This window comes from Musa acuminata, chromosome BXJ3-6 (assembly GCF_036884655.1).
Source record: "Musa acuminata AAA Group cultivar baxijiao chromosome BXJ3-6, Cavendish_Baxijiao_AAA, whole genome shotgun sequence".
Lineage (NCBI taxonomy): Eukaryota > Viridiplantae > Streptophyta > Magnoliopsida > Zingiberales > Musaceae > Musa > Musa acuminata.
In genome coordinates, this window is record NC_088354.1 from 2,863,952 (window position 1) to 2,880,946 (window position 16,995).

Here is a 16,995-nt window from a genome sequence, read left to right on the forward strand (position 1 = left end):
ATTAATAGTGAGATTAATTTCTTGGGATAAGGAGCCGTGTACTATCGTTGATGGTGACATGCTATCCATCCATGTGTCGTGTTCGTAAAGGAGCACATCATGGGACGGGTCCCACGTGGATTGAAGTCACATGAGCTTCATGTTCCAATTATTAGTCAAAATTTAAGATTGGACATATTATTTTATTTTACAATTATTAGTCAATTTTTTATTATTTTGATTTTTTTTTAATATAATAGTCCTTCGAATTTTCTAATTTCAGATATACCAAGGAAACCCAATAATAAATTTATTGATGTTGGTGAATTCTAAGAGGTATATCAACTAATTACATCATCCATGCACACCTGTCAATGAATATTAAGGATAATTTATAGTATCTAAGACTTACACACATTAAATTATAATTAGTATACGAGTAAAAATATAAATTATATATATATATATATATATATATATATATATATATATATATATATAGTATTCTCACTTATTGATATGATTTCGTAAATATAAATATGATAAATGGCAGTTTCATGTTTTCAACTTTAAGATTGAACTATATTTTTTTTAATATTATTTTTAGTATTCTATGAAATATTAGTTAAGTATACATAAGTATTAATGTATACTTCAAATATAATGTAACAAGCCAAAATGTATTAATTGATTTGAATATGAGGTTAAGTTATGGTAATAAGAATATGCATATATATTATGATATACGGTAAGAAAGTACACGTATATGTTATAATTGTTATAATATATGGTGTGGAAGTGTACGGATATATTATGATGATGTGCAAGGAGTAAATATATTTGTTACGATGAGAGAAGTAAAAGATCATGAATATATTAAGTTTCCTAAAGTGCATATAAGTATTTTGAATTATTTCGACATAAAATTTTACTTCTTTATTTTACATATGCTATGATGTAGGGTTATACTTGATAAAAAAAATCATATGATGAAAAGTCAATCATTAAATATCTTATGTCAATAATTTTCAAATATTATATACATGACATAATGTATGTTGGCATAAATAAAACTATAAAGGCTTTATAGATAAAAATATAAATCATATTTTATAGGTAATCACATTAGTACCCCTTCTAAGTGGTTGGGTAGGGAAATGAGCATGAGTACATGATGATATACGGGTATATGTACGTGTATTACTTTTGGATATGTTATATTTATATTTTTCTTTGATTATATATTATAATTATATACAGATGTTAAAAATAGTATGTACATGGAAACCCTATAATTTTATTTAATAACTTAGCATGTGTTAATCTTAATATTAATTATTTTCTACTGAACTCTTATGGATAGGAGTGGATGTAGAGTGTGGATGAAACTAGGCGTAGGGTGTTACATAATTATTATTAGTTTTTAGAATTATATTTTTAATAAAAAAAATCTAATTATATATCACTATTGGTGAATTTTATTTTATTTTTTTTCATATAACACATATATCTTGTACATAGGGATACTAACTCAACATGACATGATGCTTGCTCAATCATACCGACCATAAATCTGACGACTCAAGTGGCTGACGAAACGTGAGGGAACTGAGCGTACGACACGTCTTCCAATCGCGACTTAAGTTTTAGCTTGATTCGGAAACGTGCGCACTCGCGGTTTCCTCGTCAACGAATCGGTTGCATCTTTGTCTCGACCAAATGCATCCATGTTTCGACCTAATCAAAGTCTCAATCCGAGTGATGTCGACTTCGTGTCTTTGCGACACGTCCCGTCGTCCGTAATAGTAATAACAAAAACCACACCCTTCCGCCCTAAGCAAACTCACCACCCCAACCCACACTTTTTCTTGGTCGCGTTGCAACAATGATGGGATGGGAGGCAAAACGATCGTTTGCTCTCACCGAGAGGTGACGGTAGCACGACTGCACCACTCGGTTGATTCCATGCTACGAGGGAAGAGAGACTTCGACTTTGCGAAATGTGTCGATGACGATTGTGCACTTTTGGCGCTCAATTATTGGTGTTTATTTATTTATTTAAATAAATAAAAAAACTTAATTTATTTGCTATTTATTTATATATTAATTGGAGTAGGGTTACTTTGGACCCTCTTTACAACAATTATAGGCAACATCAATCTACACCCACTATCATTGATATAACGCATTCATACGTCAAATAATATGTATATATAGGCATTTATTTGGATCTGTGATCATCGTGCAGCATGAACATCAACAATCATTTAGTTACAGACTCATATATAGCACAACCTCAACATGATTTACAGTATCGATCCGTACTGGGTGGTACGATAGGCTTCCGGTACGCGGACCGTCTGTTACCAGTCCGATACCAGACAGATATCGAGCCCAGATCGAAACTCCGATATGATACAATATTACGAACCTTGATTTAAAGATCCTTTGTCATAACGTACCAACAACAACAGCACAGAAGACTTCACCCGACAGATTTATTTAGTAAAATATCATATCATACATACTACGAAATGGAATTGTGCAAATACGTGACGGGACACATCGCAACTCGCTGCAGATCACAGTTCAGAACATAGACATTCTCAAACTATCATGAGATATGCAAACAGCAACACACCAGTACAACAGGGAGACCTTATGTCTGCCACCGCCTGTCGAGCACCCAGTTCTGCACCCAGACACCAGATACAGTGCCTATGGACTGACAAAGACGACCAGGACACATACTAAGACAGCAAATCACTCCAAATAATATTAACGCAGAATTCTCCTCCCTTCATTTTTTCTTTTGGGCTGCTTTGGTAACCTTGGCTCCGGTGGGATCCTTCTTCTCCACGCTTTTGATAACTCCAACGGCAACCGTCTGTCTCATGTCTCTAACAGCAAACCTACCCAGGGGCGAGTACTCGGAGAAAGTCTCGACCACCATCGGCTTTGTCGGAATCATCTTCACCAACCCTGCATCTCCATTCTTGAGGAACTTGGGTTCCTTCTCCAGCTCCTTGCCGGATCGCCTGTCGATCTTGGTCAGAAGCTCCGCAAACTTGACAGCTATGTGAGAGGTGTGACAATCAAGAACCGGAGCATAGCCATTCCCAATTTGACCGGGATGATTCATAATGATGACTTGCGAGGTGAAGTTGGCAGCTTCCTTTGCTGGGTCATCCTTGGAATTCGAGGCAACGAATCCACGCTTCAGGTCCTTTACAGCAACATTCTTGACATTGAAACCAACATTGTCACCGGGCAAGGCCTCCTGAAGGGCCTCATGGTGCATCTCCACAGACTTAACTTCAGTTGTGAGACCTGTAGGACCAAAGGTAACAACCATACCAGGCTTCAGGATTCCAGTCTCGACACGGCCTACAGGCACAGTTCCAATTCCTCCAATCTTGTACACGTCCTGCAGGGGGAGACGAAGGGGCTTGTCCAAGGGTCGCTTGGGCTCTTGGATCAAGTCAAGGGCTTCCAGTAGGGTTGGGCCTTTGTACCAGTCAAGGTTGGTGGATCTCTCAATCATGTTATCGCCTTCAAAACCAGAGATTGGCACGAAAGGAATCTTCTCCGGATTGTAACCAACCTTCTTAAGATAGGACGAAACCTCCTTGACGATTTCATCATACCTTGCCTTGGAATATTTGGGGGTTGTGGCATCCATCTGTCATGAATAGAACAAATGTTAAATAAGCTATCCGGTAAAAGAGATCATCATTCATCCAAAGATGCAATCGAACACTAAATTCCTACCTTGTTACAGCAGCAAATCATTTGTCTGACACCAAGAGTGAAAGCGAGAAGTGCATGCTCTCGAGTCTGCCCATCCTTAGAAATTCCAGCTTCAAAACCACCAGTTGTCGAATCAATAATGAGGACAGCACAATCGGCCTGAGAGGTTCCAGTAATCATGTTCTTGATGAAATCACGATGTCCAGGAGCATCAATGACAGTGCAATAGTACTTTGTGGTCTCAAACTTCCACAGAGCGATATCGATAGTGATACCACGTTCACGCTCAGCCTTCAGCTTGTCAAGCACCCACGCATACTTGAATGACCTCTTGTTCATCTCAGCAGCTTCCTTCTCAAACCTCTCGATAACACGCTTGTCAATCCCCCCAAGTTTGTAAATCAGATGTCCAGTTGTTGTCGATTTACCAGAATCGACATGGCCAATAACCACAATGTTGATGTGAACCTTCTCCTTTCCCATTGCAAGTTTCTTAACTGCAAATAGCATGCACATATATCAGTCACGTTTGTGTCGTTATCAAATCTAAAAATATCCTACATATTATTTTATAGCATTATAGATTAAGCAAATTACTGCAAAAGAATAATTAGATAGCAAAAATGGCTTCATTCTTGGCAGAAGAGGAATAAAAAATAATATTGAAACTATAGAGGTTAAAAGAGAAAACCCAAATGTTTGATGCTACAATTCATGTCATAATCTTGACTTAAACTAATCAACGTCCCCCAGATATTGTCACAATGAACCTAATTTTTCCAGCTAAATAAGTAATTCCACAACATAGACCATCATCACCAAGTTCAGAATTGTTAATTCATTACCTCCTTTAGTTTACTAGGAATAAAAAATATAGAAAAAAAAAACTTGCCTTTAATCTACAAAGTCCAATGACATCAACAAAATAGTAAAAATTCAAGCACAAACCCTTCTAAAAAGAACCTCGAAAATGATCTGCAAAGGAAAACTGCAACCCGTGAGCATCGTTCTCCCATTATAGATATTATATTCATATGTTCACACTAAGCAATGAAATCATGGATCGCTAAAGTGAATCACTAAGATCAGTCAAAACCAACAGCGTTTCTCATCCAAAAGAAAGCGTTTCAAATCCCTCCTTCAACATGAGGTTCCCCCGGAACGTCTCGGATCTAGGACAGAAACAGGATCACAAATCACTAAAGAGAGAATTACCACAGGGTCAATCAGAAAATTCGAGGCGTCAAAATCGACCAAAGAAAACTCTTAATAATAATAATATAAAAAAAAGGCCTCACCACAAAGACCCCGAGAGAGTAGGAGGAGAAGAGGAGAGATCGGCGGCGGCTTCCTCGACCACGGATGTCGCGATGAGAGTGGTGTCCGAACCCTAGCAGCTGGATACTTATAGGCTACTCGATTACCAAAACGCCCTTATGCTTCAATGGGAAACGTATGAGCAGAAACATCATTCCACTGACACAATGGGATACTTGATCCGGATCCGGGTTGCTTTGGCTCCGAATGATGTAGATATCGGTACGATCTGCGCCGTTGGATCATAATCGGAAGGTTATCGATGGCTTTGGTGTATGTTATGGATATTGGACCAGCACGAAATTATCGGATCACTGTTAACACCATGTCAGAATATTATCATCGCATGTCGAAGTCAATCTTTCTTAATTGTAGTCAAACATCATGAATTCCATCAAAACGAAAAATACACAAAATCTAGCAAACATGATGTCCAATGCTGGCCACCACCACCTAACCGCGACATAAAGATCACATGGAGGCACCATTGTTTGCATGCCAAAGATTTCAAGTTGTAGTCATCATGATGACATCTTTAGACTCGTGCATACATAAGATGCCTTCTTTGCGGCCATATCTACACTTGGGTTTTCGTTTTAGTAAACATACCACAACATGAAATTTTCTGGCACATTATTAGAGCCTAACTTGAGCTACACATTGCATCCAACTCACCTATTCCTACTGTTTGTGTCCTCTATCTATCACCATTTTTGTATCTTCTCCATTCTCCACAAACTCTTTTGATGAAAAGCCAATTTTGGCTAGCTACTCGTATTCAAGATCTCACCTTTGGCTGCTGCCCTTGTCAAGATCCAACCTTGGATGCCTGCTCCAAGGTGAGTTGATCTCTGGTGTTATGTATATGATAGAATCGAATCAAGGACCATAAGTTCAATTTGTGATGTGCACCAGTGGCATTTTCCAATGAATACTTGTGTAGTATATGGACATCAGAAGAACAGAAGCACAAAGCTGCTCATATTAAAGGCAGATCACTAGTATCAAAGAACAAAGTGAGAATATTCTCAGCAAAAGATAAGAGGGGATATAAGATGTCACTCTTCTATCACCCTTTGTATTTGGAATTGCTGCCTCCAATATTTCCATCTCTGCATCAAGCAATGAGATTGCTAGATTAAATATCACCATACTAGTATACATCCGCAAAATAACTGCATATGAAGCATGAAATCCATTATGTGAAGAATCAGCTTCAGCACATTGAGTCCCTAATTATATTGAACTCAAGCTGGGAACCACCAATTCAGGAATTGTTCACTCCTAATGTTGCAATGTGAAGAACAATCAATGTTTACTAGAGCATGGAGAAAAAGAAAGCATGTAAGCCATCAGCATGGATGTAACTTGAGAAAGGCAGTTGCTTCTGCCAACTATGTAATACCACAACCACACAAGGTCAGAAGCTGCTTCAACTCGGTTTCAACGCATAACTTGGAATCTTGGATCATCCTTTCCGAAACAACTGAAACAATGCACCAAGTGAGCCACATTAATGAGATAAAGGAAAAAAAAACTAAAACTACCAAGAAAGCATTGCATACTTGCAACAAGTTCAGTGCTGCCGACAAAGAAATGGCACTTAAGAACACTTACAATAGTAGCTATTTGGTCATCTTGATGCCTTGTTCACCTCCATCATTATGGCATCAGCCAATTGTCGTGCATCATACTCCACCCCGAAAAACCTGACAACCTCCATGTTGGGATCTAACAGGTACCTGTCATTACAAGATGTTGTATCATCATGTCCATGTTTAGCAGTCAATGATACTCAGCATGACTCCTACCTAAAACTATCAGATTTAGGAGCATTACATGTTGTTTGAAGATTCAACAAGATAATCTTGGCCTTCTTCATCAACTTTCCTAAAGAATACACGATATTCCTGTGCCGCCTGTCTTACAGAGGATACAGGACCTGTTAGTCCTATAATTCTTGGATCAAATTCTGAAATCACACAGAAAAAGAAGTGAGAACTTGAGTACAGCAAAATCACAGAACCATCTGAGGAGAAAAGGTAAGAGGGATCAAACAATTAACCTTTTAGGTAAGCCTTGACTTGAGCACAGGTGTCACGTTGAGGATCAATGGAGATAAAAACAGGTTTAATCTTGAAATTGTATTCAGACTCTGCTTACAGGTAAATTTCTATCAACAATGATCATCAGCTATGCTATATCACATAACAAGGAAAAAGAGGAAATAAAGTCACATGACAAGCTGGTTAGAATACCCACACACTTAACCCTTTATTAGAGAGAGGAATTAACCACTAGGCTAAAGCTCAGCTGCAGCATTATTATTTATTCAGGACATTCAAATAGAAGAAGTGTTAAATGTCTGCCCTTTTTTCCTTATCAAATCAAGACGATCAGGCTGAAAATTTTCTTGTTTTATGGTTGTACAGATGAAAAAAATTAACAAAAGATCATACATTCTGACAAATCATCCAAGTTGACTGATGATTTTATAGAAATGTGTGAAGGGGTTTATTTTCACCATAATGACACTTAACACATAACACAAAGACATTCTACATGGGCCTTATCAGCGACGTCCTACCTCCGGCAAAATTAGACATATTTATCATAAAAAAATACAACTAATAAAAAAGTCAGACTCAAGTTGTTTCAAAAAATGTTTTAAAGCTACCAAAAGATATGCAAGAAAAAATTTCACCTAATACTTTAATAACATCAGCCATCTTTTTAACTTCTTCTGGTCCAACATCAGGTGACGAAGTGTACCCAAAATACATGAGTACCCAATTTCCCTGGAAGGTTGATTCAGTTACAGAATTATTTTCAGTATCAAACAGTTTGAAGGGCCCTCCAATTGCTGGTCTGTTGACATTATTCCTCTCGTAAACAATACTTTGTTCTGAACCTGTCAATAATATGTAGATGAGACAGTTACTGGTAAAATATCTCACTGGAATATCTGAAAAGAAAAAAAATAGGGATATAATAAAGGCAAGATCCCAACTTTTTCCTAAAGCCCTTGCTTTAAATTTATCATTGTCTTACTATATCTATCAACAAGATGCAAGGTCCCAATTATCTGTGGATGACTGCATAAATCATGTGTTAACTTGTAATAAAGAAGAGTATGCACAATGATTACATAGTTATAGTAACTTAAGCATACATATTGCTCATTTTATAATGAGTTAAATGTTATGCCACTGATACTTTTATGTGTTACATTAACTTTTGGTATTGGTCCTTGTCTAGTTATTTGGGAGTACTAATCGCTTAAAATCATTCTGATATAACAATAATGGAAATGTGATGATTGATGCAGTAGAATTCATTAGGTTACTTGTCTGGAGCCAATATAGTTCTTGCCCATATTCAAGCAGTATATTGTGTTTGATAAGAAGTTATGGCCATGGCTCATTTAATCATTCATTCTCATTAACTATGATGATATCTTTAATAACCTAACAATGTGCCTGTTTTTCTTTCTTTTTTTTTTTTTTTGTTGCAAATGTTGCAATGGAATTTGACTGTAAATCTAAAGCTATCAGATGCATAACTGCACAATCTAAACCAAATAATTTTGCTTCATAAAACCTATTGGATGTCTCAGAAATAATATACATATTGCTCAAGAAGGAAGATAAGTAGAAGATAAGGTCATTATATTTGCATCTAGATTTGTTTCAGCTCTTAAACTGATCAATTATAATGGATGTTCAGATAGCAAAACTTAAATATTGTCATCAGAAAAGCAGTCAAGCAATTTTTTTTGGCAGAAAACAACATATCAAAGATTCCTAATAACAAAAAGATTTTTACCTTTTAAGATTGCTCGCTTTTCATCATTATAATGAACATACAGGCCAGTTCCAGCGATCAATAGTACCGCGGTGGGCTGTGAGAAATCCAATACATCAATTCAATCATGATACATCCAACACAAAATAACTATTAAGTATACAAAAAGAGACAAAAAAATGACTTCAGTATCTATCATCATAAACCAAATTGGTACTTTTCCGTCGGCGTACAATAACATAAGCTATCCATGACCGAGAAGCCAATGGCTCATCATTTTCTAAAACTTGTTTTGGTAGCTTATGATTCCCGAAGTTTGATCCATTTTTATAGCACCGAGGTTCGAATTTTTGAGAAGGATAAAACCTACAGCAACATGAGCACAATTAGAAATTTCAAATATGTAATTAATATATGGATGTTCTTGGGCAAAGAAAGCATAGTCACTAGCAAACTCCCAAACAAATCATTAACAATATCAATTTATACAAGAATCTGTCACCAGAAGTAAATCTTGCATCTTAGAACCAACAAAACCAGTCATGTTTCATGCAATTATACCCACATCTTAATAAGATGCATCTTCAGCACCATTTTCTCATTCGTGGTTCACCTTGTTCAAAATTCACCTCATTTGACTTGGAACCTCTGATAGGAGGTACCTGTCTCTTCATTCCAAAAACTTTAGTTGGACATGCCACCATGGTTGACTGCCTCCACCAGACATTCATAGAAGGCAATGTCATCAACCATGGTAGCATGTGCCACCATGGTACAAATGCCTTCTTTAGATATTCAAATGTTAATCAAGTTCCATTTATGTTAATTAAGAAAAGCTGTGATTCCAAATTGAATAACCACAAGAATAGTAAACGAGGTCACAAGTGATTATCTCTCCAACGATTGTTTCTGTCATCCTTACATAGCTTCAAGGTGCACATATCCATGACAAACCTTTTAGCAATATCAAGGAAAAAGATGGGGTACAAATGTACGATAGACCTAGAAAAAAATATGGCATGAAGTGCCAGATGTTTTGTTCTTTGTTCTGCCAAAGTAGATCATCATGAATCAAGGCGGAGTAGAATAGATCATATATGAAGACCTTGCAGAATGTGAAGAACCTTCAAAGCTGTCTCACTTCTCTCTTGGAGGCCACTAGTTTGACATCACATGATCACAAGAGCACCTCCCCCAGTTTAGACCTAAATAATGTTACAATCAATGTGATACCATGATTAGTTCCACTTCGGATAGATATAATTCTAGCTCATGTGGCTTTTTGGGCTTGGATCAAGAAGAATATAATGTCATAGTAACAATCTCTCAAGGTGTACATGCCGCATTAAGACATAATGTAACAGCCCAATTCGGTATGTCCCTCATCAAAGCCCACCCACGATTTAATTATTCCCTTATCAGGCCAACCTGATAGATTTGACTAGTATACGAATTTCTACTCACCCCAAAAGTAGGAAATTATAACTACTTGTTCCAAACTCTCATGATTAAGATGAGTTCTATTTATGTTAATTAAGCAAAGCTGTGATTCCCAATTGGATGACCCCAACAATTGTAAAGCAAATTGCAAGTGTATATCTTCCTCCAATAGTTTGCTATATCATCCTTGCATAGTTTGGAACTTAGTGCACACATATCCATGACAAACCTTTTAGATTTATAGAGGAAAATGATGGGTTACATATGCACGATAAACCTACCTTTTAGTTTTCTAGTAAATATAATGCTTTGATTAAATATAATAAACCTTGATAAAAATATGGCATGAAGTGTCAGACAAAAAATACCTATAATATAATGCTTTGATTAAATATAATAAACCTCGATAAAAATATGGCATGAAGTGTCAGACAAAAAATACCACTTGCCTTTATATGAAAGTAGATGGTCATGAATCAATGTGGAGTAGAATAAATAAAAAAAGATCCATAGAACTTGATGAATCTCAATCATCTTTCATCTCAAACACTGTCTCGTGTTGTCTGAAGGCCTCTAGTTTCACATTAAAAGAGTAACTCCCCCAATTTGGACCTAAATAATCTTGCAATCAATGTGATACCTTAATTAGTGCCACATCGGATATAGTATGGCTTAGATAGTATACGAGTCACTACTGACCTTCAAGCACTTTTTGAATTTTGTGTACACCTTTTTTTTTTTTTTTTTTTTGGCTTAGCCTATGTAGTTCTTCGGCCTAGATCGAACAAATACGATACCAAAGCAACAACCTTTTGAGGTGTATGGACCATATTGGGACTTATCATATGTAGTGCTACTCATGCCAAGAGAAAAACTTGGTGTATTTCTATCCATCCCAAGAGAGGAACTTCTAATTACTCCTTTATGCAGGCTTGGCCCACGTGGTTTTCACATCAAGGTCATGATACATAGTGCATCCCCATGAATTTCCGCACTGGCAGGGACAAATAGCGTGGTAAATATAAGCAGCGTGATAGGCAATAACACCTGTGAAAACTCGTATCACCCATATAGACTCTTGACCCGTGCGTGACTTTGAATGGACTCGACAATAAAATTAGGTAATTACATGTTATTAGTCTCGAATCAGGGGCGGCTTATGACTCTAGCTTACAATGACTCACGACCCACCACCTCCAAGAAGCACCTTTTGAGTGCTCTTTCTGGACCAAATCGAAGGAATTAACGCAAACACATGTCGGGCATTGCAAGCACAACCAATCAAACAAAGTTAGATAGACAAAAAGAAAAGATAAACAGACTAATCACCGAGGTCGCCAGGGAGAAGGACTGGAGACGTTGAGCGCCGAACGAAGCGACAGGCTGCAGAGCGCGGAACGGATCATGTCGCCGGAGAGAAACCAAAACTGAAAAGAGAAGCTACCGGCGGAAACACGGGAAGGCAAATCAGTAGAAGAGCTCCTCCATCTAGGGAACAGGACAATGACTCAAAGAAGAAGAAGAAGACGCGAAGATTTGAGCTTCTCGGCAAGAGCTCGAGCGCTCTCTCTCTCTCGCTCGCTCGCTCGCTCCGCGTCTCCGGGGTCTTAAGGCGTCGCATGGATCGGCACTCCCACCAGAAACCCAATGGTGGAGGCCCAAGATCCACTTTGTCAACGGATCATTTTGTTACGGGACCCGTTAAGGATCCGCATCCGACTCGATCTAAGAAGAGTAAACGGTAAACCATTCGTTTGTCGATCATTCATAATCAGCATCGAATGAAAGATAACAACATATTGGGAAGATCCAAAACCGACCCGAAAAGCTTAGTGGATGGATCCCGTATCGTTAGACCCGTACCCGAAAAATCACGTTGCTACGGACCAGGTTGGCATGCCATATGATTTCATTGACTCTTCCCTCTCGGGGGCCAAATACATGACTTGGTGCTCAAGACAAGCCTCACTGTTTATATAAGCTATATCATCATACAATGTGAATACTTTTATTCTTCCCCCAAACACTTTCTAAGCAAAGAAATAAAAGAGATTTACATTGAAGATTATGACTCTAATTTGAATTGATTTCTTTAAGGGAAATCAAAACCTCATGATCTATATGTTTTGAGCTAATTAGATATTAGCTTTTAATTATTCTTAATTTTTGATTCTTATATTTTTTAAAAGTGACATTACGTTTCTTATACTCACGAAAGTGAAATATTCAATCTCGTTTCTCCTCGTGCCGTTAAAATACCGTAGAGTATTTTATTGAATACATATTAATTTTGTTTCACTTCGATTTTTCATCAGTAAAATTAGTATTTTCATAAATATAAAATTTATAATATAATTTTAAAAATTATAAAAATCAAGATATCAAAATAACTAATTACAGATAATAATATATAATTAACCTTATTTATTTTGTACGTCGACCAACAATGGTCAACTGAACTGCGTTAAACTGCTGCATCAGTAGAAGTGTTGCAGCAACTGCTGAGTTCTCCAAATTGCCACAAGTTTTCTGCAGTTCATGCTGAACTCAGTTTAATATAATATTTTAGGATTCTGAAATGTTGTATTCTAATGTAATGAACAGCAGCCTTCTAATTCAAATTTTCCTAATTTAATTGATTTGCTAACTTTTGATTTGAAATTTAGAAAATAAATATTTTAGCTTCAATTTACTATGAATCATTTAGGTAAAGATATTTTAAAAATAATCATAATTTAATATAAAAAATAATTATTATTTATTTTAATATCTTTACCTAAATGGCTCATACTAAGATATTTATTTTCTGAATTTCAAATCACACATTAGGAAATAAATTAAAATAATTTAATTTGGAAATTTCAATTTTAGAAAGGGATGGATAAAAAATATATCCCTTTGATTACATTTTGTAAAGACCAAAAACATTAGAGGAAAAAAGATGGAATTTTAAATAATTATATATCATACTATACAAGAAATAACTCCAATATGGAAAAGCTAATTCACTAGCATTTTTCATGCTAAATCTCCCCATACGGAACAGATTAGAAATCCCCATCTGCTTTGGTATTTGGTGAGGATTGTGAGGAACAATCTTTATATTCAACATCAGCTTAAGAACATACATCATCTGTGAGGCAAGCAGCTCGTAAGCATATGGATATAAGTCCATCCGTGTGACAAGTCACTGCGACTTATCAACCGGTGTGTGTCTCTCACCACCGGACGTTTGTGGTGCATTATCCTCATCATACGATCCATGCCATGACATGGTGTTCGAGTGGGCGCCATTCCATGAATGGTCAATGTGATATGCCAATCGAGGGATTTCGACATGGACCTAACTTGACATGGAGAGAGGGAGTGTGTTAGGCTCCATTGATGGCTACGTATATATGGTATGTCCGAAGATGTTGCATGCTCCAAAAGATAAGGTTCCACTAGACTACAAATGAATTGTGCTCAGGTCAGAGTTGGTCATCCCATATCCAAACTGTGTCTGATCCAATAATACGATGAATCAAGTAAATGATGCACATAATTGGAGATAAGTGCATATTTGTATTCTTTTAGGAGATACTTGTCGTGGAAGGAAGCCTAAGTTTGACACTTTCTTCTCTCTCTCTCTCTCTCGTTACCAAACCCCATGAAAGATCCATGGTTGTTCTCAAACACTTGCCGGCTTTCAACCAAAAGCTCATCCAATAAGGCAACGAAGCTGAGAACTCTTCTTGCTCATCTCTGCTGCTGTCTTCTAAGGATCCACTGATATCCCTTTCACTCTCTCTCGCTTCCATTTCTTGTTTGTTTAATGGACTCAGCTAAGAGTAGCAGTCTTCAACCGTCCGGGGGTGGCGACGATGAGTTTGGTTCTCCCGCCGCTCCTCTGTCCGCCTTCTTCCGCTCCAGAACTGCCACCTCGGACGCCGCCACCTTGCAACCATCACCCTACTACTACGGTGACTACCACTTCGACTCGCTCTCCACCCGTCCTTTCACCAGTTTCCCCTCCACTGTAACGTTTTCCTCCTCACCGCCATCTGCCGCCGTCTCCCATGGCGCTGGCGTCGGTGCATCACCGGCGCAACAACTGCCTGACCAGTCTAACGTCGCTGCTGCGACACCTGCGCCGGAACGGAGCTCCAAGAAGCGGTGCAGGGCGTCACGGCGTGCCCCGACGACGGTGCTCACCACCGACGCCTCCAACTTCCGCGCCATGGTGCAAGAACTCACCGGCATCCAGTCCTTCTCGGCCTCCCCCTCCCCTTGCGCCGGCGCTCGCCTTGGCATCTTCCACTCTGCCGCTGCCTCCCGTTCCTACTCTGACCCTCCACTGCCGGCGTCCTCTTTCTTGCTCCCTCGCCCCTTCATGCAGAAGGTCCAGTCTCCTTCCTTCCTTCCCATCTCTTCTACTTCCCCTGCTCATTCTAGCTCCGCTGTTACTGCCATTAATAGCATCTCCAATGCCACCACTAGTAGCGATGGACATCGTTCATCCAGTAGCAAAAGCTACCAACTACGTTCGTCATCACATATTCTTCTGCAGCAAGAAGTATATATGAAGGAGCAACTGCAAGGCGAAGATATGATGGAGGAGATAAAGAAGAGGTGTAGATAGCCAAAGAGGAGGAAGATTGAGTTACTGCTTCAACCTAATTGGTTTTGGTGTTGACACAATGATTAATGTGCTTACCTTAGCTCTTGCCGTAGATCTCCAGTGAGATAGATATCACATGAAGATTATAAGAGATGTGGTGGTGCAAGGCAGTAATGAGATATATATATATATCTCATGTGTACCATGTTCTGATGGAGTGGGAATGATTGGTGAAGATTGTCGAGGCCTCATCACAAACTAAATTGCCTGCTAGCTTCACCCCTGTTTGTGAAGAGCATCGAATGCCTATTTATGCTGTTGTTTTGTGGTCCTAAAATACTTTGGGTTGAACTGTGATGTGATGTGTGTGTGAAATGATGTCGGGTTGCTTGCCGCTCGCAATGTCTCGATCAGAATTTAAAGATAAGTTTCTTCCTTTAAGTCTGAATTAACAGATATTAAAGTCTAAAATAAATTAGTAATATATTAATTTATAATAAAATATTAATATAATAATATATATAATTTAAGTTAATAATAATAATAATATTATTATTATTATTTCTTGTTCCCTTCGGTGACCTCGCAGCGCAAGTCGTCAGTGCAGGAGCAGCACCAACAAGTGCTGCAAGCGAGGACGCCTCCACTGCCGGCGGTCACGCCGGAGCAGAGGCACGCTTTTGCTCTAGCCGTGGCCTCGATGGCAATGGCGAAGGCGACGACTGCGATAGCGCAAGCGGTTACGAAGGTGGTTTGTCTCATCAGGCCTTCTGCTAGCTTCGTCAAGGAGCATTACGTCGCCATCGTCATCCAAACTGCCTTCGAGGTTATTTGGTATATGACTCTTCGCACTCTCTCCCTCTCCTTTTCTTCTGGAATCCAGGGATAGCCGTAAGGGAGGCTTGGGTTCGGGTGTGCAGTGGAAGGCGAAGAGGGTGCTGCAGGCTTTGAAGGGGCTCGTGAAGCTGCAGGCATTGGTGAGGGGGCACAACGTCCGGAAGCAAGCCAACATGACGTTGCGATGCATGCAAGCGCTAGTGAGAGTGCAGGCGATCGTGAGAGACCAACGCATGCGGCTGGCGCAGGAGTTGTCGGCAGCGGTTTCTCGCGGTAGCAACAAGTCCTCCTTCAACTGCTACACCTCCTTCTGGGAGTCCAAGTATCTCCAGGAGCTCGCAGAGAGGAGATCCATGGTAACTAACATGTCCCTGAGAAAACCCAAGCTTTATTTTCTCGTTATGTGTCTTCCTTATTTGGTGGAATGAGCAGTCGAGGGACGGGAGTAACTTTTAACATTTAAGCTTACTAAAATATGATGTGTTTATAGAATAGTTTTTAACATTTAAGCTTCTAAAAATCAGAGTATCAACCTAAAAAAATGATCCAAATGTTTTAGAACAACTTTCATTACATCCAGATGGACCATTATAATGACTTTTCCAATTTAGAGAATTATTTCAATATTTTCTGATTTATTTAGAATTTTGTATAATTTGTGACTTTTAGAATTTCTTTATATTTTTTTTTTCTATTTTTACCAAAATATTATGTATTTAAGTATTTTTTTTTAATATTTGAGCATCTAAATATGTTCTAAAGCTATCATAAAAAATTAGTTCAAAAAGTCAACTTTTAGTATTTGATATTCTGATTTTAATTTGACCTCAAAATCAAGATATCTACATAAAAATATGATTCAAATACTTCAAAATTTATAGGATAGCTTGTAATTGCAAATAGATGGACTTTTAAAATAATTTATCTAATTTTGATAATTATTTTAATACTTTTAAATTTATTCAAAATTTATGCATTTATTGTTTTTGAATTTTCTTCGCATTTTTCTTATTCTCACCCAAATATGATGCATTTGTGTAATTTTTTAACATTTGAGTTTTTAAATATATTCTAAAGCTATGGTAAAAAATTGGTCCAAAAATAAAAAATAAATCAACTATTAGCATTCAATATCCTGATTTTGGTATGACTCCAAAATCAAAGTATCAACATCAAAGAATGGCTTAGATGCTTTAAATTTTGAAGGACAACTTTTAATTGAAATTAGATGGACCTCTATAGACTGTTAAACCAATAATTGAAGGATA

The 16,995-nt window shown here is 37.9% G+C and overlaps 3 protein-coding genes across 8 annotated transcripts; 1 reads left to right on the plus strand and 2 right to left on the minus strand.

Moving 5' to 3' along the window:
- Positions 1 to 2,457: 2,457 nt before the first annotated feature.
- On the minus strand, positions 2,458 to 5,185 carry LOC135584404 (elongation factor 1-alpha-like). 5 transcript variants are annotated; one of them, XM_065153680.1, is made up of 4 exons: positions 5,028 to 5,085; positions 4,830 to 4,901; positions 3,751 to 4,226; positions 2,458 to 3,661 (listed from the first exon to the last, which is right to left on the minus strand). In XM_065153680.1, exons 3-4 carry the CDS (start codon positions 4,210 to 4,212, stop codon positions 2,780 to 2,782), a joined length of 1,344 nt encoding a protein of 447 aa, XP_065009752.1. In that variant the 5' UTR covers positions 4,213 to 4,226; positions 4,830 to 4,901; positions 5,028 to 5,085; the 3' UTR covers positions 2,458 to 2,779. The 5 variants fall into 5 exon arrangements, with proteins under 5 accessions (XP_065009752.1, XP_065009753.1, XP_065009750.1 ...); XM_065153681.1 differs by lacking the exon at positions 5,028 to 5,085 and adding an exon at positions 4,678 to 4,704 and having other exon boundaries at positions 4,830 to 4,884; XM_065153678.1 differs by lacking the exon at positions 4,830 to 4,901 and having other exon boundaries at positions 5,028 to 5,185.
- Positions 5,186 to 5,999: 814 nt separating this feature from the next.
- On the minus strand, positions 6,000 to 11,930 carry LOC135639780 (protein SCO1 homolog 2, mitochondrial-like). 2 transcript variants are annotated; one of them, XM_065153683.1, is made up of 8 exons: positions 11,620 to 11,930; positions 9,084 to 9,216; positions 8,872 to 8,947; positions 7,751 to 7,957; positions 7,112 to 7,201; positions 6,886 to 7,018; positions 6,664 to 6,788; positions 6,000 to 6,532 (listed from the first exon to the last, which is right to left on the minus strand). In XM_065153683.1, the coding sequence occupies exons 1-7, from the start codon at positions 11,694 to 11,696 to the stop codon at positions 6,680 to 6,682; spliced, it is 825 nt and encodes a 274-aa protein (XP_065009755.1). In that variant the 5' UTR covers positions 11,697 to 11,930; the 3' UTR covers positions 6,000 to 6,532; positions 6,664 to 6,679. The 2 variants fall into 2 exon arrangements, with proteins under 2 accessions (XP_065009755.1, XP_065009757.1); XM_065153685.1 differs by having other exon boundaries at positions 9,068 to 9,216; positions 11,620 to 11,635.
- A 2,174-nt stretch (positions 11,931 to 14,104) lies between these two features.
- LOC135640707 (VQ motif-containing protein 22-like) lies at positions 14,105 to 14,911 on the plus strand. The gene has a single exon (XM_065155406.1). The coding sequence runs from the start codon at positions 14,105 to 14,107 to the stop codon at positions 14,909 to 14,911; it is 807 nt and encodes a 268-aa protein (XP_065011478.1).
- Positions 14,912 to 16,995: the final 2,084 nt, after the last annotated feature.